Source organism: Anser anser, assembly GCF_964211835.1.
Source record: "Anser anser genome assembly, chromosome: 9".
NCBI lineage: Eukaryota > Metazoa > Chordata > Aves > Anseriformes > Anatidae > Anser > Anser anser.
This window is the reverse complement of record NC_139729.1, coordinates 7,385,745-7,409,521: the sequence shown is the minus strand read 5'-3', so window position 1 is coordinate 7,409,521 and position 23,777 is coordinate 7,385,745. Positions and strand designations below refer to the sequence as shown.

The 23,777-nt window shown below is 42.6% G+C and overlaps 1 protein-coding gene across 9 annotated transcripts in view; it reads right to left on the bottom strand.

Moving 5' to 3' along the window:
* The window catches only part of PAX3 (paired box 3), a 78,510-nt gene that overhangs the window by 14,243 nt on the left and 40,490 nt on the right, over positions 1 to 23,777 (bottom strand). For all 9 annotated transcript variants that reach the window (XM_083848988.1, XM_083848987.1, XM_083848990.1 and 6 more), the window contains 3 exons: positions 13,402 to 13,601; positions 2,671 to 2,836; positions 1,268 to 1,482 (listed from right to left, as the gene is read on the bottom strand). In XM_083848988.1, coding sequence (XP_083705114.1) covers positions 1,268 to 1,482; positions 2,671 to 2,836; positions 13,402 to 13,601 — 581 coding nt within the window. The remainder of the gene's footprint in view (positions 1 to 1,267; positions 1,483 to 2,670; positions 2,837 to 13,401; positions 13,602 to 23,777) is intronic.

Genomic DNA, 23,777 nt, shown 5'->3' with positions numbered 1-23,777 from the left:
GCCATAAAGTTTTGTACCCCACTCTATGCTATAGGAATCTGTGAAACTTAATTACATTTACTGTTACAAAAAAGGGTTTATGAACTTTTGCCTTTGGGCAAAAATGTTTATTTCATTGCCTTTGTTATTCATTCTTTTCAACTCCAGTGCCTTTGAACTTTTCAGCTGCACAGAGTTATCACCGTTGCACAGGAACCAGGAACTGTACTCCCGAGATGCAAACCACAAGTTGAAGAAAACGAAAGAGGCAAAGATATACGAGTCGTTATTTTGGCCACCCTTTGTGCCATTAAAATCTCATTTTCTGCCTATTAGAATGCCCTCTCCCTGCTTAGGCAGTGGTGATAGTCAGTGATTAGTGTGTAATTGAGTATAATTGTCTTTTCACTTTTCATTTGTGTCATTCTGAGCTTCTCTCTGTTTTTCTAACCACTGAGAGGAAAAAAGGGTAGAAAGAAGATAAAGCCGTTAAAACTCTCACTTTCAGCCCTGAAGAGATTCCTGATTGTAATTATAGATTACATCCTCTTTGCAACTTCTCAGAATTTACTGGACATCTCTTTCTGAGCACCTGGGCAAAGCTTTTGCTAATAAAATAAACTGCCATCTATTCAAGTTTAACTAATAACATCAGCTTCAGACAGATGCCACATGCAGGAAAATTTAACCAACCTTTTGACACTCAATTATCAAGGCAATTTATTAACATGATTTCCTAAAAAGAGCTCATGCAAATTAGAAAAACAATTATGGTATTCATGCATTTATATATTGCCAAAGAGCAGTAATACTCCTAATTTATGTATTTATAACTCGATTACAGCTCATCTCAATGTGTACTGTTCAGCCCGTGGAACTCCCCTAGTACAACCTGCCTGTGATTTCCCGCACCGTTCGGTAAAACCTCTGTGAGGTTATTTTAAAGAAATTTTATTCACACAAAAACTACAAGATCTACTTTCTGTACCTAGCCATGGATCTTCAGGAAGATAGCAGTACATTACCAATGCTTGACAACTGAATGTAAACACAAAGCCTGCATGATTACATTATAAATCACTTGAAATTAAATATAAGCTATGACTCTTGATTCAGTCAGTAGGAAGAAAAAAATAAAAAGAAGGAAACTAGCAAACTGAAATCATGTGGCTTGTATAAAGAATACATTATGGTTTAAATTTGGCAATTCATTATACTGTGGCCTGAGGGAATAGACTCTTTGGTTCTGGTATACAGCAAATCCTCTGTCTGAAAACACAGGACTGACCTGAGGTGAAAGGCCATTGCCAATGGCAGGGTTCATGGGATTTGAGGGCCCGGACGGAGGCACAAAGCTGTCTGTATAGCTGGAAAATCCATGCCTGGTGCTGGGTAGGCAATAGGCAGTGCTGCTCTCTGGATTCGAAGGGAGGCTGCTTTGGTGTACAGTGCTTGGAGGAAGAGGCTGAGGTCTATGGACTGTACTGCTTGGATCAGACACGGCTGGAAGCAAAAGAAACATGTTGATCATTTTCCTCCTTTTTTTTCCTGGCGTAATAAGTTCATTATGTGAAGCTCGACTTGATATAATTTCACCAGAACCTTCACGTAAGTACTGGTTAAATAGAATGTTAAGCCTTCAACGTTGTTGGATATTTAGCTGGCCAGTTAAATGACACAAAAATTCCATGAAATCACCATTATTAAATAGACTGTAAAAACCATAACAACAGACACAGGCATTTTTCAGACAATTCTTAGCAGGCACGTTGTTTACAATTGACATCACAAAATTATATATAATATATAAAAATAAATATATTTTATATGGTTTATATAGTTATATATAAGCAAGTAAAATATATATATACACAAAGGCAAAGCTTTGTTTGTTTGGAAGACAGGCTTTTTCCCTTCCTCATCGCAGCACAGAAATTCTGCCATGATTTATACTGAAACTAGCAATGGATGGGAGAAGTCCGGGGCTTTACAAAATTCCCCTAATTAGAACATAACCTGGCAACAACATCCACCAACAGTTAGCATACAATGCCTCACGGAGGCAGCAAAGAGAGTGCAGTAACAGTAATTTGTCTTATACAATCTCACCTGTAAGGTTTTTCCTTAAGAGCAGAATCTGGTATAACCTAGATTTAAAGCTCTGTTTTCCCCTTCTCTAACCCATCAGAATTCAAAGCATTTCTGGTAAGGTTAAGAAAGATTTTTACCATACTAAGACTTGCTACTATCTGATGCAAAATGATGGTCTGAAGAGCTGTTTATTTCCAACATCAGGTAACTACTCAGAGTACTTACAGAAGTTTCCAGTGCACCATCATCAAAAGCAATGAAGAGGACAGGACATGACACTCTCAGCAAAGGAGGCCAATGCAGCACAAGGGCAGGGAAACGTGCACATCACAGTACCAGCAGCGCTCCTCTGCTGTGCATGAGGCTATTATTTCCCTATAACTAGCACCCTTCATGTGTGACCATCTCTTTCTTGCAGCAAAACAAACACTAATCCTTACGTGTTTAAAATAGGCAGGCTCGCAAGGTCATCACTGATTCAGACCCTAAAGTAGCCAACACCCTTTTTTCTATATTTGCCAAGAAAATGTTTCTGCTATAGATGAAGACAGGAAACCCCAAATAACACTATATTAACCAAGTACCTGTTTGCTACTGTACCTTGCGGTATGGAGGTGGGCTGGTAGGATGGCTCGGAGAGCTGGTATGTCGGCAAAGTTGGCATGGCACTGGGTGGAAATCCTCCTGGGATCAGATGGTTGAAAGCCATCAGTTGGTTGGCTCCTGCCTGTTTCCTCCATCTAGCACGACGGTTACTAAACCAGACCTACAAATGTTTTAATTAGGTACATTTGATATTTTGTACATTTAATAACAGTGCATCAGAAATAATAGTATCATATTTAAAACGTGTCTGAGAAGAGAGAGAGAGAAGATGCGTGCTGGGCACATCTGCCATCAGCTCAGAGCTCCTGGAGAAAAAAGAGCCCTTGGCACAGACTTCCATGGTTTAGCAGACAGGATGCAGGAATCCCAAACCCCAGTTTCCTCTTTACTACAGCCTCCTGAGAAACAAGCTGACTAATGCTTCCAAGCTTTTGTGCTTTTAACAGCTATTAATCACTATCCTTATTGTGCCAGATTTAATGAGAAGGGGAAAAATGCCTATCCATTTGATCTAAGTGCCAGCCACTATTTGGTCTGGCTTGTATTGCGTTTATATTTAATTCACTGACAAGTCAGCAGCGTTCCTTGATGCACTGTCGGAAGGTGCTTGTATTTATTGTATATTGGGATGCTATATTGCCCTAATTATCAACAGAACTTTAAGCTTTTAATTTGAAAAATACAAGCTCTGTGTACAAAAAAAAAGAAAACAACAACAACAAAAAACACCACAGCCCTCCCAGCAAGTTTTCATGTACTCACATATGTACAAAACATCTCTTAACATTAACACTAGATCGGAATTTCAGTGCAAGATGAGTATTTCAAAACCACTTTGAAATCTGTTCTCAGGACATAGTATCAAACAGATGGGTTTTGGATTAGTGGAACATTTCAGCTATAATTCTGCTTTCTACCAACAAGTGATTCCTTCACATCATTCTCAGCTCATGTTTTAAGTTTTCCAATTCTTGGATGGCTCTTACTGCTTCCACGAAAGGAAGAGGCAAGACTTCACAGATGCAGACAGAGTGATAGCTGCAGCATGTAGGTTAATAAATATTGGTATTAATAGTGATTACACATCACAAATCTGAAAGAAGGGCAGCCAGCCACAGCAAGAGCACCTGAAGCCAGCATGCATCAGCACTGCCCTGCTGCAGATTTAAAGCATCTTCTAGATTGCTGTGCTAGACTTTTTCCATGAGGTGGATCACTGCAAAAAGAAAGGTTGAGATAAGGGAGGCTACGCACATTTTGTAAAAAAGCAGACAGATTATTGCTCATAATTGTATACCCTGAAGCAGCTGCAACTGCTGGATACCATCAATTAGAAAAGATGCTAACTGTCAGTTAAGATCTCACAAGGTACATCTGCACAGCCCGTGGGCAGTCTACCCTGAAAGCCACTGAGGCACACAAGCTAATTAGCCACATGTAGACTTACCTGTAAAAATAAGCTAGGTCTCAGATCCATCACACTTCCAGCAAGCAGCCCACACTGGTTTATGAATCAGCCATCACAGACCAGATTTCTAGGTGTAACATCACCTAGACCGTCTGTGACCCTTATGTAAGTGTGTAGAACATTCTGGACTACGCTCCTGGCTTCCCCATCACTTGCTGTTTCATAAGCAGGAGTGGGGCGACTCACTGGGCTACCTGGTTTCTGGTGTAGGCCATTTGTCACCGCACAGCTTGATCTGGCTTCATCCTCTTTTCAGAATGAGATGCTCAGTTCACACAGCTGCCTCCTCCTCCATTACTCGCCCTCAGTCCAGTTTGAGATTTAAGAAGGAGACACAGATGGAGCCTCTGTTCTACCACAGGGGTCCCGCTCTCGTTTTTTTCCTGTACGTAACAACACCTCTCTGTGCCTCCACACAAACCATTTCTGCAGGCAGCTTGCAGGACGAGGCATTCCAGGGGTGGAGAGGTGAGACCTATCTGATGAGCAACAGTTGAAGATGGGTCTAGATTCAAGAATATTTTTACTTTGCCACCCTATAGACATCTACATTGTTTTTCACCTCTCTCATTACTCTTTGCCTCCCTCACTGACATTTCAGCCTGAATTTCTCATTTATTCCTCAGACTCTTTCCACCTGCTTATACTCCTCAAGGCCTACCAGAGGCTCATACTCCTGCAGAGGTCTCTCTTGAAAATGAGAAAAAAAAAAAAAAAAAAAAAATGAGGCAAGATACTCTGAAGAGGGAGGAAGGGGCTTGCTAAAGAGCATTTAGGAAGGATAATGGAGGTCACAGAGGAAGCAAGGAACAGTAAATGCATGTTGTAATTAGCCCACCCAGGTCATTAACTGTTGCTTTCTCCATGACACTCTCCCTTCTTCAGGTCAAGAGGGTTATCTGGTGATCTTCAAATGCTTTGGGAACACTAGCTGAACTACACGATGTGGATTTCACTGAGCAAAATGAGGTAACGAGATTTTGTTTCCACTACAGATAAGCGTCTGTCTTCTAGCCCTAGATCACTGTTAAAATGAGCTGCATCCGAATCTGGAATTCAGTAGCAGCAAGTGATTTGCATTAATGCCAAGTGTTATGCTTTCATTTACAAATGATAGTTCTTGCCTATACTTGACTCATTTTACAGATGTGCCTTTTTCCAGAGCTACGTATATGCATTAAACCTCGCATGAAGGGACACACTCAGTGGTAGCAAAAACCCTAGAGCAGCCCCACAACCAACACACGTACGTAGAGCTCTGCCACCCACACCCCCGCCAGCCCGAGCTGCGAGGCAGGCACCCAGCTAGCACCACAGCTAGCCCAAAATTGGCTCGCCAAAATACTCTGAACATATTCAAAACCGCAGAATGAGCTTCCACCAAACGATCCCTCTGCAGAACGTGGCTGCAGGAGTTTGGCCCGTGCAAAGAATCTGCCACAAGACCTAAGCCCTTTCACAAACACCAAGGCCTCTCCGCCGCTGTAAGCCACACACGCTCTTCAATACCTGGCAATGGAAAGGCACATAAAAAAACCTTAATAGCAAGCACCAGGGGTCTCATCCACTTATGTCCCTGTTTTCATTTAACAGGCTTTGGATCTGCCTTGGTAAAAGTAAAAAGTATTTATCATAAAAAATGACAATAAGTGTGGCCCCAGCTGTGACCATCACACCTTTTCACAAGTGAACTGAAGCTCTGAATCTAATTCTGGATGTTTTAACGCAATGGCTTTTACTACCGAGCGTGGTCCGGCCATCCTGACATGGTGACCTGTGTTTGAAACATGATGGATCCGATCACAGTTTGCAACCCTGTTAAACTCCCACTTCATACCAAGTACCTGCAGATTTCGGGTGTGAGACAGAACATGTAGAAGAAATAGTGTAACAGTAAGGAGAAAAGGAAATATGAAGAAAGTGAAATGGGTGAGCTAAAAAGTTGAAAATCCATTTTAGAAAGCCAAGACCAAATTACTCTAAACTAAATAACTCAAACATTTTATTTACATTTTATGTAATATTTGTTAAAACGAGTCAGATGCCAAACATTATTCAGAAGCAGTTATATGCCTTCTACTTTAGATGAAGTGATACATTTTTTTGTAAAATCATATTATTTTACTTAGACTATGTTCAGCTGCCTTAACTTACACTGAACATTTCAGGAAAAAAAATATTGTAGCATTTAATCATATAATCATATTATATGATTCTATGATAATCAACACATATCATGGAAAAATCCACATGCATTGTTACCTCTAATTAAAGAAATCTTGAAAATTTTTGTCAATATTAAGCCAATACATAAAAATAATTCTAATCACCACAAGCCAATGTGTATGCTTAAAAGCAGATTGTAAACACCCAGGGAAATGCTTTCTTTGGTTTGTTCATTTCCAATACGATTTAAACACAATGATATCTTACATTCAGTAAATTTCATCAAAATTACAAACTCCTCACATTATCAAGTAGATTTTTCAAATCTAGCAGGTTCCCCATAGCTTACTTCTGCTCTTCCACAGCCTCACCTCTGGGTGTTCACCACCTAAACGCACTGATGCTCAAAGTACAGCACGACCACCGGTAAAAATCACAAGCATCATACTGGGAGACCAGAAAGTGCCATCCCGTAGTGGGAGCAAGAGAAAACTAACTCTAAAGTATCCACATCCTGCTTCACCAGACAAACTGATGTATTTTGTATGCTGCCTTCACCAGCAACGGCAAGGATCTCAGTCCAAGGCAGCCCAAGCCCTGGTAGCACTGCGATCACCACTACCACATTGAATTTCCTCCTGGAAGCAAAGTGAGGGATATAAAAGCTACTGTGTTTTGGAGACTCAAAATACAGCAGTACAGTTACACAAACAGTACTGTGTCAGAGGCAATATGACCTGCTTGTACTGGTGTAGCATTCAAAAGCTCTAAATTAGGTCAGCATTGTGCTTGCTGTTGTGCAAACGCATACACGGCCAGAGGAAACACAGCTTGCCTGAGTGACCCAAGCATCCCAAAGCGATGTCTGCACTAGCAGCCAAGTCACGTTTGCTCTAGTGAGACTCTGGCTCCCCAGTTCCGATGTCACTTTCAAAGATGGAATGTAAATTACTCTGACGATTTGGAAACAATGTTTAACCACAGAGCCTGGCCAAAATTTTCATCTCTGAAGGCCTCAAAAAGAAAATTTAAGAAAAATGAGAGCACAACGTAAAATAAAAGAAAGTCATTTAAGGGAAGTAAACACTGGTTACCCAAGTGTTTCATGCATCTAGAACTGACTGGACTGACCAAAAAGAAATCACTATGCAATATATAATATTCAACAAATATAATAATTATATATATATATATATATTGCACTGGTGTTGAATGTATTAAGTGACCTAATAGGATTCTTCCTTCTCTATTTTCTAATATTTAGATCCTGCTTTTTATTATCATTTTTGCTTTAAGTAGTTTGCAAGTGATCATGCCAGCATCTTATTTCATTGATCCCAACAGGATACTCTTTAAAAGATGCATTTATTCACTTGGAAGCACACTAGCGTAATTAGCCTTGACATTTCAACAGTCTGATCATAAACACAAAGTGTTCTATGTGCTTTTAAGGCAAAAAGATCTCTGAACTGCCAAGGCAAAACATTTGAGATATGAATTTTGCAGGAAACCCATGGATATTTTGTTAAAACTCAGTCTTGACCATTGCAAGCATGAGTGCCAAAAACACACAAAATCAAAAGACTGATGTATTGTTAATGGCATTTCTATTTTTAGCCAAAGGGTGGTGGTTGCTTGTTGTTTTTTCATTTATTTCCCCCCTTTTGCCTTACAATATTTTTCATGGTATCTGCCTCTTCCCCACCATAATCCCCACCCGAAAGTCCACGTGTCCAAAACCACGTCCTATTGTCCTGGAAGCAGGAGTTCTGGATGCATCTGGGGACCCACCTGGGGGGATATCAGAAGCAGTGGAGCTGCCTTCCGATGGGGAGAGGCTAAAGGGAAAACTCCACTGCTGTTGGCAGGGATGGGGATCATCATGCTGCATTAGCAGTGTGATGGAAACCTGAGTTCTTTTAAAACAAGCAAGTAAAAAATGAATAACATCTCCCCCCCTCCAAAAACCATGCACCATCACCCCCCCAAAATAAGAAAAACCACTAGGCTGTGCCAAAGGGAATGACTTGCAACCTTCTCCCAGCATGATCCAAAACACTCAACTCTCATACATTTCTCTGAAAGGCTGACTCAGTCCTGCACAACTACTACTAAACACTGCAGCTGAGTAGTTCTGCAAGATATTGACGAATAAGCACATTGAACTGTGTATTTATAAATTAAAGCGCCACTAATTTGAGCCCTCAGGCAGCAGAGACCTGAAAAATAGAATCAAAATCACATCCTTTCTTCTCCTTTATATTTATAAATATCTTCTTGGGCCTGCATGTGTTTGTAGTTGAATAATTTACCCATATGAATTCCTCCTTTACCCCAGGAAAAAAAATATGCAATTACAGGGTTATCTACTACAAGAATGCGCACAGCATTTTCTTTCTGTGTCCTATACATGATGCAAGAAGGACAGGCTGAAAAAAGAGACACTATAAATTTTCCATAAACCACATTAGAAATAACTGTAAAGATCTATTGAGAGGTCTTAAGTGCCTCTGAATCTGTCCCACATTCCTTTATCCCATCTCCCCATAGGACCATGCAGCTGAAGTACAAGCTCAAACCATTTCAGAAGAGCTGAGTGCAAATAAAGACATTTTTTTTTTTGGCAGAGGTCCTCTTTCTCCCATGATTTCCCAGTGAATGCTCTTCACTGTTTGTCCCTGAGAAGAGACTTTTAAAGCTAAGAGATTGAAGAGATTGGACTTCAGAGCTCTCAAATCTTGCTAGTAGCTTAAAAGTCATCATTGCTTCTCTCACCTTTGCCCCCCTGTCGTCTTCTCCAAAACCCTTCTCTTCCCTTCCTTGTGCCACAGTGAAACAAAGAAAACAATATGCAAGCACAGCACTAAAGAAAATATTTTTACAGTTTTTCTTCCAGCTACTCAGGCCTTTGAGCTCGTGGGATTTCTATTTGCTGAGGCTGTGATAAGCTTTTTACAAAAGCTAACACATTTACTATGAGTTTGATATGCGAATATTCAACCCCATCATAGTAGCCAGTCAGACACACTTCTGTTAAATCATATTTTTCTTTTTGAAAGTTTTCAATCAAAACAATTTAAATTTGGGATTTGGCCTAGAAAAGCCTTTCCAGGCAGGATGTATTCATGTTTCAGAATTCTTCCCCACTTTCCCCTGCTTTTTCAGCATTATTCATGGACTAAAAGAGTCCAAGCTAATTTCCCCTGTGGCCTTTTGGGGTTAACCAGGACTGCTGCACTCCCTGCTCAGGGCAGGGGCCAGGAGGCAGCGGAGGTGCTGGAGGGGCAGCAGATGCAGCTGCAACCAGCCCGGGCCAGGAGCCAGCACGGCAGGACCTGCTGCCCCGTGCTGTGCCACGCAGCGGGGCGCACATCCCCACGCGGCCCAACATGCGAGTCTCGTTTCTGTTAATCCAGGAGGCCTGCCTTCAACACGCAGCCCAAAACGATGGGTCTGACCAGCCGGTCCCTGTCAGCCAAGTCAGGCTGCTGGCCTTTCGCTTGCCACACAGCAAACCTGAAGGCTCAGCGGGCTGCCCAGAGCACCAACACCGAGCACCACCTCCCTCCCTGCCGCCAGCCAGCAAGGAGGCTCTGGGCACACGCTGTGCACCCCAGGCTTCTCTTAAACCAGGTTTAGAACCGAAAAATGACATGAAACACTTCTCACCACCAGTCTGAAGCAGGCTCCAAACTGCTGCCAGAGCTCGCCCAGTTCATTCAGGTCTAAAAATAGGCCTGATGCAGGAATCAGGAGATGGCCAGAGAAGATGCTACCCACTTCAGTCCTTATGCACTGTTTGTTAGAAGAAACCATAACTGCACTTCTCTGAAGCTCAGAAAGAGCCCATGATCTTTAACTACAGAAAATTTCACTTCTGGAATTAGCCTCCAGATTAATTCAGTAAAAGTATGCCAGAGACACTAAGGGCCTACACTCTGACTTAATGGTTTTAACGAGTTTTTTAACTGGACCAGTAAAGCACTGCACGTTTGTGATTTTAACTCACAATATGTGAAGTTTTAACTTCATGTTAAAGAGCATCACTTTTTTTTTTTAAAGGGTCATTCTAGACCTTGGGGACTTAAGTTTTGGAATTGCCTCTGATAAATGCACAACGCCAAAGAACTTTTCCCTTCCTGCTGCATCTAATGTGCAGAACAGAGCCGGGTGCCTCTGGAAGAGGCAGGGGAGGAGGTTGCCCTGTCTCCACGTGACATCCAGGCTCAGACACAAGGGAGAGACTCACAGTGTCCTTGAGCACAAAGGCACGGCAGGAGGAATCACAGGGAGCATTTTAACGCTTTATTACACTCAGTGCTGAAGTACTTGTGATAATTATAGTACTTGTGATTCTTGCAACGTGGAGTTTGTTTCAACGTTTCTTCCCCCAAAAGCCTTTCCTGTCCCCACAATTTAAGTACACAAATAACATTCACAGTGTAAAATCTGTTTTCAGTTGCTTGTAGCTTTCAAAAAATTCCCCTTAGGGGCTGAAATGTTCTAAATTTGATCTCAGCCCAGAGGTGGTTTTCCCCACCCCCCTCCAACCAACCAGCTCAGAAACATGCATTTGGTTACCCTTCAACAGTGGGAAATGAGAAAATAGATGGTTAGGAGGTTTAAGACTCTTCCTTTCGTGGGTGTTCAGAGATCCCCTCGGGGAATCGAAGGAAAGGGGGAGCACGGGGCTAGCAGGATAGAAAAAGGAAAACATGGAGGGACTGAGAGAATAGTCCATTGGTCCAGTTGTAATCAGTTAAATATTAATTAAATAGCTTCCCAGGCAATGCAATCTGCAAGATCAGTCCTTAAAGCCAACCCCATTAGAAAATCTCAAGAGAAGAAAAGAATTTTCTGGGTTTACCCGGACTCGGGCTGCAAAGAGCCAGCTCTTGTACATAACGCTTGATCTGGAAGTAGTCAAAGAGATCTTTGTGTATATGACCATATAAAATTTGTTCTCTCTGATCTCCGTCATACTGTTACCAAAACAGAAGTGTGACTAAGAAAGCTTGAATGCTACATCAGTATGGCTATCCAGCCCTCTCAGGCTCAAGTCTCTTAAGGTTATTTCTTTCCACAGGTCATCTTTTATTTCGTGCCCATCATAAGTGGCTATTTTAAGGGGCTGTAGAGAGGTGCTGAATGCTGATAAGGAAAATCCTGTATTCCTTAATCCACTGCTAAAGCACTCTGCCAGCCTCCAAGGGTACCAGACAGATGGAGTGCACTAGGAAGCTACCCACAGGCTGGCTACTTCAGCCCCAGCTCATCTTTAATCCAGAAAGGTTTTGTTCTGGTATTTTAATCATTGATTGACTGGGAACTTTCTTCCATGCTGGGTTAGGTAAAATATCCATATGTCAGAGGTACTGGGGAATTCGTGTGGCTGTAGATCATAGCAGTGGTGTGAGACAAGATGCGTCTCAAGGGAACCAAGGAAGCCATAAGGAATGTAAAAAGTCACAGGGTTAAAGCCACATTAAGACAGCTGTTATGTTAATGAGAGTTCTGCTTTTCTTCTAGCTGTGGGTCATTGATTTAGAAAAACATGAACAAGGTCTTTTTCATTTTATCGTATCTTTCCACTGAGGCTAACATAGCCTAAAACATCATATCCTAGATCCCGTTCGTTTTGGTAACGGTATGTCTGTAGGAAGTTATCTATATTATGTTAGTGCATGAAGGATTCCCAGGGCTTGATTTGGTCTTACCTGGCCCAAGTCTATATACGAAGCTGTTTTGCAAGCATTTTACTTAGTAAACAAGTTAAGAAGAGAGTCATGCACCACTGAGTTTGCCCTCCAGACAAATTCATCCATACATCTGATTTTCTCTCACAGTCATAACAAACACTTGCAAGAAATTTGGTCTGAAGTCTTCTGCAAAAACATTTATCAGGTAAAAGTGACAGAGTCAGGATCTTTTGAGATGGATAGTCAGTAAATACAGGCAGGCTGCAATAGGCATCCTTGTCTTAAAAGGTCAGAGGGATATTTTGGATCCGCCTATTTCAGTTTCTAGAGTCTGAATGCCTCAGGCTGAGCTTCAAAGGGTCAAAGCACAAAAACAATTTCACCAAAGCAGCCAAACCCACCTGGATCCTTGGTTAGATCACAAGCTACCACTCACTTTGCTTGTCACCCAACCACACCTTTGCTTACAAACATGTGCACCTCAGACTGATTTAAGCTGGACACGCTTTTTCAAATGACTCGCATGTCGATTAGTGAAAGAGCACCAGAGCAGTGGAGGATTCCGCCTGTGGTATTAAACATCTCACAGGACACACTTCTGTGTTGTGAAACAGAGCAGATCTTAGTGTGAACCTGAACTCCTGGCTGCAGTTTATTCCAGAATTATTTAGCTACTATTTGAGCATTTTGGACATCTGAAAACCCAGGTTCATGCTTTTTTTTTTTTTAATCTAAATCAAGTCCATGATTTACTCCTCCAGCACTTTAGCTTGTTTTAGACAATCCAGATCTACATGAAGTTGTGAAGACCTAACAGCTATTTGAGGGTTTATTTTGTTTTGAATTAAACTGACAGTGGGGATAAGAAAGATATTACAAGGTTTAAATCAACTTCAAAAGCTAACCTAAACATAAACTATAGGTACTGCACTAGTTATTCTGCTCACTCGCACAGCTCTATAAACACATTGTCCTTTTTAAAATGTTTTTCTATCCTCTGTTAATGCCTGAAAGACCCAAACAACAACAGATGAAATCAGTTAAATAACTATAAACTGGCACAACAGCTGAACTGATTATATGCAGAGTGCTGTCAAATGCATAAAATAAACAAACTGGGATAATAGACCTTCTCTAAAGACTCGGTATTGTATTTATGGTAGGTATGGAACAATTACTGGGGAAAACACAAAAAAAATGTTTTTCAAAGCAGTTGTTTTAAAAAGTTGGAAAATCACTGTCCATGTACAGATGTAGAAACCCCTAAGGTTGTAAACAACATGGCTTCAGGTTTTCCTTCTAATTTAGAACAGGATCGTGTGAGAATATAAAAGGACTGCCATGCTAATAGGAAAGGAAATTCCCCTTGTTAGGCAGCTTTTAAATACATACCTGAACTCGAGCCTCCGTGAGTTTGGCTCTTTGCGCAAGTTCTTCCCGAGTATAAATGTCAGGGTAGTGTGTCCTCTCAAAAGCTCTTTCCAGCTCTTCCAGTTGCTCTGCTGTGAAGGTTGTCCTGCTACGACGCTGCTTTCTTTTTAAAGGTAAGTCTGGTTCAGAATCAATGTCAGAGCCTTCATCAGACTGGGGTGCTGATGGTCAAAAGAAATTAAAAGAAATAAATTATCTTTAGTTGAGGAAAAAAAGTAATCAAAAGATTTTAAGAAATAATCTTATATGGAAAAGCTGTTTTTTCTTCCCATGACTCAGAACTGAGTGGCAAACTTCAAAACCACAAAAAGTGAGAAACAAATCAGAGTTAAATGTTCCACTGTGCAAGTGTGCTCAAACAAAAAGAATTATAAAAAGTTCAGCTATGAGTTTATCACATTTTTCTGACCCAAGAATGTTTAAGGACCTCTAGAAATCTTTCTGATTGAATGGATGAATTATTCAATTTGTTTTAACTCCTCCAATGGTTTCCAAGTATTTAAAACCATACACAGTTCTGCTTAGATCCAAATGATACAGCCTCCTTCTATTCCCTTAACTGCTAAACATATGCAAATATCTGTCACACCAGTGTGCGTGTTGTAACTTAAACAGCCTTACACTGTGGATGCACGTGCACGTGACTTTCCCTATAGATCCAGCAGTGAAACCTTACTGCTGAAATAGTTACAGAAGTGATTACAACATCACAACACTTTGAAAAAGTGTTGAATATAATATTCTAATATATAATATTTGAATTTAGGAGAATTGGTTTCTTCAATTATATTTACTTTATGTCTTGTTTAGTATTTATCCTATACTCTGAATGGTACTTCCATGTTTAATGGGTATTTAAATGTTCCTTCTCTTGCAACTTACTTGCCTGTCTTAGGACCAGCTAACAACCTCAGAACAGTCCAGAAAAATGTTAATTCAAAAAAAAAAAAAAAAAAGACATGGTGTACAGAGAATTCCTGTAAAAACAGCTCGGAGCAATAATTTATTTTGGCTCAACTCTTCCAGTCACTAATGCAAGGAGATACCAGCATATGTGACAACCAGAACTGAAATACAGAACAGGCTGCATCGGTTCCTTCACCTAACATTTCATGATTTGTCCTCCTAGCCTAGGGAGGCTTTCCAGAATAGGCCGTGGCTACAGGCGGATGCAGGTGTGTGCTGATGGCTCCCGGGACACGCGTGCAGACCAGCCTCTCGGTGTTGGACCACAGGTCCCTCTCACCGTGCCCCAAGCAGGTGCTTAAGGAAAGTCATAAAGAAACAGACCGTGTACAGCATGTCCATCCCCTAGGATACGCTTCAGGTTCCCAGGACCTCTGTCTCAGCCCATGCTGTGAGCTGGAGGACAACTCTCCAGCCTTACAGGAGAAGTCGTGGAGCGATCTCAGTGCCCACGAGAGCTTCAAGCTGTGCTCCCTGGTAATCGAATGTGCTCCAGCTACAGCCTGGCTGGGCTGAACCCATAGCTACAGTTGTGAAGGCAGCAAAGACTCCTACAGCACCCAACCACATTTTCTTTCCCTAGCAAGCCATAATGAACCAAAAAAACAGATTTTCAAAGCCAGTCTTCACTTGCATCTGCCGCTGTCCCAGGCAACAAGTGTTCCCCTTATTCCCCAAGACTTCAAGGGAAACCACCTAAAGAGGGCAGACACTCCCCAGCGATGCTGAAACTGCTTGTTCTGTTGAAATGCAAGTATTACTTCTACTGCTTCAATAATTCTAAATAAATTATTGACATGGACATTGATTTAAAATAATCTTCTTACATGATTATTTGAAAGTAGCTGAGAACAGAAAGCCAGAACAGAAATCACTCTTCCTCAAGCTGCAGCTAAACCCCCCCACCTTCTTCAGTACTAGCTATCTTACATTTCCAATTTCACTCAAGCTGTTTGAACTAATAAATACACCTAATCTGTTTATTTAGTCCTACGGCATGAGAAAGACAAAGTTCTTTTATAAGCAGCTCAGCTGAAGAGTTTATGAATTTCTGCATTAAAAAAAAAAAAAAGAGTAATTACTCTAGCCAAGAGGCTCTTATGTGAAAGATATCTTCATTGTCCAGACACCATAAATATTTTGGACCCGACATACACAGGACATCAGGAGAAACTCCCACAGAGCTCAACATAAATGCACTGTGAGAACATCCATCTCTCTATTGCTTGTGCGAAAGTTTTGCCCCAAGTAAGACTGGATTTAGCTGTTCTGGAGAATATTGGCCCTGATGACTAAGGGGAATCAGCACAAGCATCCAGTCCCAAGTAGTTCAAGTTCATGCCCTATAAAACAAGCAATTCTAGGGTATCCCAAAATAAACATAACACAAGGAGTTGGTGACAAATCCCAAATCTCAGTTGGAGCCCCAACCCAAGTGAATCAGCACCTGCTTTCCTCCAACTGCCAAGCTACATGATAGCTTCATGCTGGTGTTCAAAAATACAATTAAAAATAAAAAGATACAGGGCTTTTTTTTTTTATTTTTTTAAATCATTTCTCCACGTTAGCCTCAGATACCTATGGCACCCACACGCAGCTGCACCACTCTCTTCTGCCCTTACCGCCTGGGTCAGGCAAGGGCTCCTCTGGGTTTTGTTCTGCTCCTGCTCGTTTTTTGAAAAGCAGACTTGAGGCAAGCTGGAGCAGCAGGGCACTGTACTTCTGAAAGATCTCTGCAGAGCAGATCGCCTGAAGGCAGGCACAGCCCTGACGGCGGAGCAAAGATGCAAAGACATGGCGCCGAGCACCCCGACCCGGAGCAGCGCTTGCCCTGCAGGGGTTTTTATGGGGGACGGGGAAGCACCACAGCCGGCACCATGGGCCCCACGCAGCCCCCCCAGTCCAGGGTGAGATGCTGCTCAGTCACAGCAGGGTGTATGGGGGGACTTTGTCAGGCACCTACATACGTGCCTGTAAAGAGCCAGCTTAAACTGTGCAGCTTAGAGTGGATATTTATTGCCACGTTTCTGACCTGAATGCCCTCGCTGACTGGGTGGGGGTGTCAGGAGGCTTATAATGATCTTTCTAAAAATGTTTTATGAAGACATAGCAAAATCTTGTGATGTTTCCCTGCACCCTGTATTCCTGCAGCAATGAGAACAAAACACTGACTTGATTTCATTTTAGCTTTACATTTCATTAAGCAGTATATGAAATGGACAAAGATAAAGTCAGAAAACACTGAGCAAAGTATCCAAGAGCCAGACAATGTGTCTTACACAGATGCTAACATTTAGAGATAAAGTAATAAAAACTAAAGTAGGGAGAAAATGCATATCAAATTAAACGGCTTTCATATCCCTCTGATTTCATCAGTATTACCCTTTACCAGACCTGGCTACCACGAGCAGCTTTATTGAAAACACTGAGTTCCTTTGTCTTGTCTGATCCACAATATTAAAAATCAGACAAATGTAATCTCAAATGATAGTTACATGTCTGTGTGACAGACTACGCTATTTTTATTTGCTATGAAGTGTTTTTAACAAGGATTAGTTCCAGGGAAGTTTTTATCCTTATCTTTTCTTACTATTATTAAACTTTTATATAGGTGAGAAGCCTATCAGAGTATTGGCTGAGCACACAAATTGGACACACCTCAGCCTGTAAAACAGCAGTAATTATTTTACATCTGTTCTATAGCCAGAGTCTACGTCTCTTTTGCTAAGCAGCATCTCTCTAATAGATGCACCGACTTCCATGGTGTAATAAGACACCGTTCAGCATAGGAAAAGGTGTCCAGATTTTGGCTGGGTTATTTCCTTCTCCACCACCTCCACAGAGCCACATCACACATATCACTAGCCTTTACATTTGTCCTAATGATCCCAGTACTCCAGCCCTGCGGGCTATAAAGGGGAAAGAAGGAGACTCACCGTGCGCAGGGCTCGCAGCTTCCCTCCTCACCACACCGAGAAAATGGGAGCGGCAGCCAAAAGCACCGCCAGTAGCTGAGCCATGAAGTTTAATTAAAGAAGGAATTACAGCATTAAAGAGCAATTATTTGTCCCTTGGCCCTTCGTGACCTGTCTGGTGGCCTGAGGAGAGGCTGCATCCCAGTTAGCACTACAACATGACGAAGTCCCTGCTCAGCTTCACAGGCGTTTGGTCACGTGGAATTTTGCAATTATCGGTTTTCCAAACACTGTAAATAGACATGTCGGGGCAAAAACCGAACAACAAAATAACGCACAAGAGGTCATTCCCTGGATTGTTTTTCCTCTCAGCAAGACATTTCATTTGAATAATTAAATAACAAAAACATGACAACCATTTAAAAGCCATACATATGGATGCAGCACACCACACGCCACAAACCCAACCTTCCTGCGACCTGTGAAGGCACAGCTTCTCTGGCAGCCATTTGGGCACCGTAAAAGTGTTCAATTTTTTTTTCCCCACAGTCTTTTCTTCGAAAGCAGGGAAGCTGCTGGATAAATTCTGACTAGCCACAGGTCTCTCTAGAACAAGACAGGATAACGAGTCACGAGCGGCAGGGTGGCTGCTGGCCGCTTTGCTGGCCTTCCTCCGTTCACACAGCACTCCCTCGCCCCGCAGGCCGCCTTCCCGGCGCCTCGTCACGTGCCGGTGGCAGGGCTCGTGGGGACCCGTGGCTGCCGTCCGGGTGGGAGGGAAGGGACGCTGGTGACCTCCGTCGTGTCGGCTCGGGTGCAGGCGAGGAGGAACGCGGCGGGGCCGCCGCCCCCACAGGGACCCGCGGCAAATGACAAATGACACTTTCTCTTTGTGATCTTTGGGATTTTTGTTGACTTATTTGGAGGCTTTTGTTGGGTCCTAAGAAATGGCCTGTGGCTGAGGCCCATTCTGCCGATTTCCACGCTCCATCTGTGGTATCCATCAGCAGGGCCCTAGCCCGCATTCAGGGCTCTGACACCTGCCTGGCAGGATGCGGGCGGCACAAAGGAGGCGGCCGGGGGCGGGCGGGGGGCCGGGCAGGGCGGCCGGGGGAAGGGGACGCACAGCAGGGGTTAATCCACGCTCCCCAGCCCCAAAATGGCACCTGGATGCGGCCCCGCGAGACCCCTGCCCGCACCAGGGCCCGGACACAGCACGAGTGGTGCGGCTGAGGAACTGGAGGGGAAAGGGATGGAGAAGGGGGAAGCCATCGGGAGGTCAGGCCGCAAGGTTCACCCTGGTGCTCCCCGCAGAAGCCCGCAGTGCTTAGACCCTCGCTTGAGCTGGGGCAGGCTTTCGGCAGTGGGCACTACAGCAGCCGATGGACCAGAAACACACATTTCTTCCCTCAGAGTAAAGTCCACAAGAAAATAAAACTGCATCTTTACTTCCTACCAGCATCTTCCTTTCCCCCCTCCCCTCCATCCCTCCCTCCCAGTTTAGGGGCAGGCTTGCATTTGCATACAAAATAAAATTAAGGCTCCAGAGTCGAGCAACCGCCTCTCCGCCAGCACAGCGGCCCTCCGCTTTCCGCAGAAAGGCGACGCCAGGCTCCCCTCTGCCTCCTCCCCACCGCAGCAAGGGGCCACCAGGCCAAGCAGAGCGTGCGGCCTGCCAGGCCCGTGCTGATCAAACCCGGACAAATAAAGCCTGACACGCAACAACTCCCCAGGTGCCCGCGGCCCCGGGTGGAGGCTACAGGCCTGCTAGGAACATGGCTGGCAGCGGGGACGGGTGTTGGAGGTCTGCAGTCACCGTCCAGCCACCTGCAAGTTGTTTTGGACCAACAGCTGCCGAACCCCTTATCGAAGATCGAGCATGTCCCTATATGCCTAAAAAAGCACCCCGAAACTGAGGGTTGCAGTGCTCCCCCCGAGGCACTTTTAGCAAGTTTTCCAGGATCCCAAGCTGCAATTTTATCCAGTTCACTGGGAGATGCGGCACCCCAAATTTCACCCTAATAGGTCATAGCCCAGAATTTGTTAGCAGTTAGAGTTAACTGCTCTGCTTTGACAGAAAAGCAAATTTTAAAAAACGATGAAAACAAAACAAGAAGATACAAAAGACTTCAGTGTGGTTAAGATAAAAAATGCTAATGCTTCTACAAGTTCCTGTTAAAAAAGTGAAAATTTAGGATCAGAAAGTGTGTGAAAAACAATTCTCAGTCTTGCTAGAAAGCAACAGAATATTTGATAAGATGTGAAACTCTAATAAGTAGTAAAATTTCTTCTAACCTTTTTTACTGGCATTGTGACTATGATATATTTAAAAACAAGAAACAAAACCCAAAAGCAACCCTCTGCTCTAGACATGAATTTCACTCATCTAACAAGGATTAAGTCACACTTCAATTCCCCCTTTGAAAACCGCTGCTATTTGCAAAGGGCATGCTTACAAAAACATTGTAAATGGCTTTTTTAAACTCCACAGGCACTTTACAAAAGTCTTCACTGAGAGAATGAGAGAAATGGGAAGAAAATATGTTGCTGTTTAAGTAAACTGATTAATAAGAGTAATTAATCGGTTAACGGAATTGGCAAAGAGCAACTGCGTCTCCCGTGAGCTGCAAGCTGGAAAGTCAGCAAAGAAAGGCAAAAACAACCACAGCAGCAATATAAGTGAGGTTGTGGAGAGGAGTGGATGGTATTTTGATTTTGGTTGGTCTGATTCACATTGAGAAATGTGCTTTGTACAGCGAAGTGAAAAGGAAAGCGGTAGCTGAAGTGAAAAGGAAAGCAGTAGCTGCAGTAAAAGGAAATGGCCAACAGTGACTTTTATTTACAATTACCAAGAGACAGGCTATTATTGACCATATGTGCCACAATCGCCCTCCTTATCATGGGTTGGCCATCATGTCCATTGGGAGCTGTTAATGAACTGGGTAATTGAGCTGCTGACATGTGTTACCAAAACAAAACAATAGGAAGAAGAGACAAATGAACATTTTATTTGCCAATCAGAGTAGGTTCCGCTTTTCAGAGAGCTGTGCCTAAGTAAGTGGCTGAATACATAAAACAGTGCATTGAAGGCAAGCAGATGCATGCACAATAATGGTTAACTGACAGCCTATGGCCCATCTGTGCTTAACATTTTGTTAAAGAAATTACTTGACTTGCTAAAGAGACAAATCATACAGCTGCCCCAAGTGCTGCATTATAAGAGATAAATCATTAGCTAAACTGTTTCATGCTTAAAATGACAATGCATATTAACAGTTATGAAGGGACATTTTGTCAGCACAGCTTGATGCAGTTATAACTTACAAAAAGTGTGACAGCTCATAGCTATTCAATGATTTCAACTTAGAAGAGAATGACAACACTGTGAAAACAATTTTACCACACAAGCAATAGTTAATTTACAGTCTCTTTTTAAAAATGTATTTTTTTTTATTTTTTTTTTAATGAATGATGAAATAATATGGAAAGGAAAAAAAAATGGTCAGTATCTAACTGTTCTGCACCATTAATCTGCTAGCATGTACTTCATTCAAAACCACAGAGCATCAAAAAGGAACACATTCCATTTTAAATATCAAAGACTGCATCACCAGCACTAAGAATAAATGGCTAATTCTCAACTGTGCATGAAAGGATAAGGAATTTCTAGAGTGAAAGGAAGGGAAGAGGAAACAGCAAATACAACAGCTACAAAAATCTCTTCTTATTCCCCCACCTCCTCCTCTAAAAGATATTTGTTTTGTTGATACAAGTAACATTAAAGTACTTGGCAGCTTTGCACGTGGCCCCGATCCTGCTCTGAAGTTTCACTGCTGTAAATGTGCACCGGAAATTATTACTATTTTATGCTGCACACTAAACATAAAGGAACTGCTGTTAGCACTCAGGTACTGTTATTGCACAGGCCGGCTAACGGTAGCAAGTTCCCAGCCCAGGGCACCTGCTAAGGGAGGTCACAAAATCCAGTCCTCCCCTCCTGACTTAGGCCAAGGCAAGTCAGGTCCTCAGCCAGCTCTACACACACTACCCAAAACAAAAAATAACACATTTTGGGGTAAAACTGGTGCAGCCTGTGGGGCCTTTCGCTGCGGTTTTGGAGGCTGGTGCCCACACCAGGGTGAGCTCAAGATTCACAACTAAATAAGTATTCAGCTTCTCCAACAGCCCCCCCAAAAAACCAGACTGCCTTGCTGGCTGAGCAGTTCTTATCCACCAGCCTTAAAGGACTACTTTGGTGTTTCCACTGGTGGAAGAGCAAAGTTGGATCCAGGCAAGATTTGGCCCCTTGCTCAATCTCACGTGCATCTTCGCAGATCCCAGGGAAGAAGTTCACACGGAGAGCAGGCACTGTGAGGGCCCCGGGTGTTATAAAGTGCTCCGGGACAAACTGATGTTCTCACTGTCACTGGGCTCTGAGTCACTCCAGACCATCTCTGAATACGTCCTATTGACTGTGAGAGGAGGGACTTCTGCGAGCATGAAGAGGCATCACAAACACATCCCACTGACTTTTGCCAGGAGCTCACGAGTGCCTACATCTGGGAGCTTTGCCGATCCTTCCCACGGGAAGCAAACCATGGTAACACTGAGAACATCAACCTTGTGTTTAAGTATTGCAACATCTTGTCTTCTCTCAAAAATCACTATGAGATTTCAAGGAAAGTTTTCCACAAGGCTCAACATGAAAGAACAATTTTGCCTCCTAAATTTACAAAATTTATGAGAAGGTGAAGGTAACTAAATACTCAAATCCAAATGAGGGTCACTCTCAACAAGCTTTGAGAAAATTGGAATTTTAGGCAATACTTTAAAACACGGGAAGACTTGAGAGGAAAGATAAATCTCTCTTGCACAATTCACAGAACATACTAAGGGACTGGCAACAAGTCTTCAAGCTGGTATCAGCTGATGGAAGAGCTGATTGGTAACCAATTAAGACTGAAAACATTGAGTATCCTGGGAGATGGAATTTGTCAGCTGAGAAATAAAATAAAGCAAATGAAGGAGTCTCTAGATAAATAACAAGACTGTATTAGTGAGTTAAAGCAAGGCAAATAATTGAGCTGTCAGCAATCTCTCACTGCATAGGCAGCATGGATTCTTAGAAGGAAAAAATCTATAAACTATATTTGATTCAATTTCTTGAAAAAAAAAAAAAAAAGAAAAGAACACAAATAACCAAAATCCCTTAAGTTATCAAACTTACTGGGCACATCAAGACAAAAAAGGTTTACAAGCATTTTTCAAAAATAGCTCTGCATTGCTTCACTGGGTTTTAGCCAACTTTAACATGACCGAAACATTTTGAAAGAAAATATTGAAAATATTAATATTTACAGTAAAAAGTATTGAGAATGTTTTAATACATTTAATACATTTTCTATATCTTTCAGCTAGCTCTAGCACCTGTATTAAAACCATCCTTGATCTGAAACAGCGCTGACAGAGCAAGCTGTAGGTAGTTTCAGCTCCTTGTCAACACCACAGTCCTCTCAAGTCTCTATGGGAAATCAAAGCTATGATCTCTTCCTAAACCCAAAGCTGCAGCCACTCAAACCTTAAGACACTTTTACCTACTGCAGAACATGACTGAATTATACGATCATGTCTATCACTCTCAGAGCTTGGGATGGCTTTTTTTTTTTTTTTTAACAATTTTGGGTTTTGTCATTGCGTACTCAGTTTCCTCAAGAAATTGCTTTACTTCGCAAAAAGTTTGCTATATTTTGTAGTGGAAATCCAAAACTGCTAATATTTTTTGTTGTTGTTTTCTAGACTTCAGTCGATAGAGAAAAAATTACTTCTTTCACTAGATCTATTCCTGTAATTTATTTTCCAATGTACTGCCTACTACTGCCAAATGCCTCTTTTCCAGCCAAATTTTTCTGTAACAGCTACATAAGAATTGAGGTGCTGACTGCAAAGTCCATCATCATCCCTCGTGGACCTGGGTACTGAGCCCTCCAGTCTCACTGGCCAAAGACAGTCTCTACGCTTATGGCTGTTCCAGTATTTGGGATGAAAGGACCCTTTTCACTGTTACAACAGGATAGCAGTAGGGTGCTCAGCACTCCCTTGTGCTACTTCTTGACCTTTTCATTCCCTGCTCCTACCTTGGCTGCCAGCATGGAGGTGAAGGACTCTGTGGTGCAGGAGACTGCCTGGATCAGTCTCGTTTCATTCATTATACACCCTATGATGCTGCTACAGTAATTAAGCTGGGGCCATGCAAAAGTCAGACACCTGCAGATTCTCCTGTTCTCTTGCCCCATGGAGCACATGTGCCAATGAGTGTCATCCTCTAATTACCCTTCCCACTGACTGTCACCTGGGAGCTCACCAGGCAACACCTACGCACAACCAAGACCACTCTGGTTGGGTGTGCAAGCAAACAAACCTCACAGCAGCCATCACAGCTTGCAGATGATGCCCCCT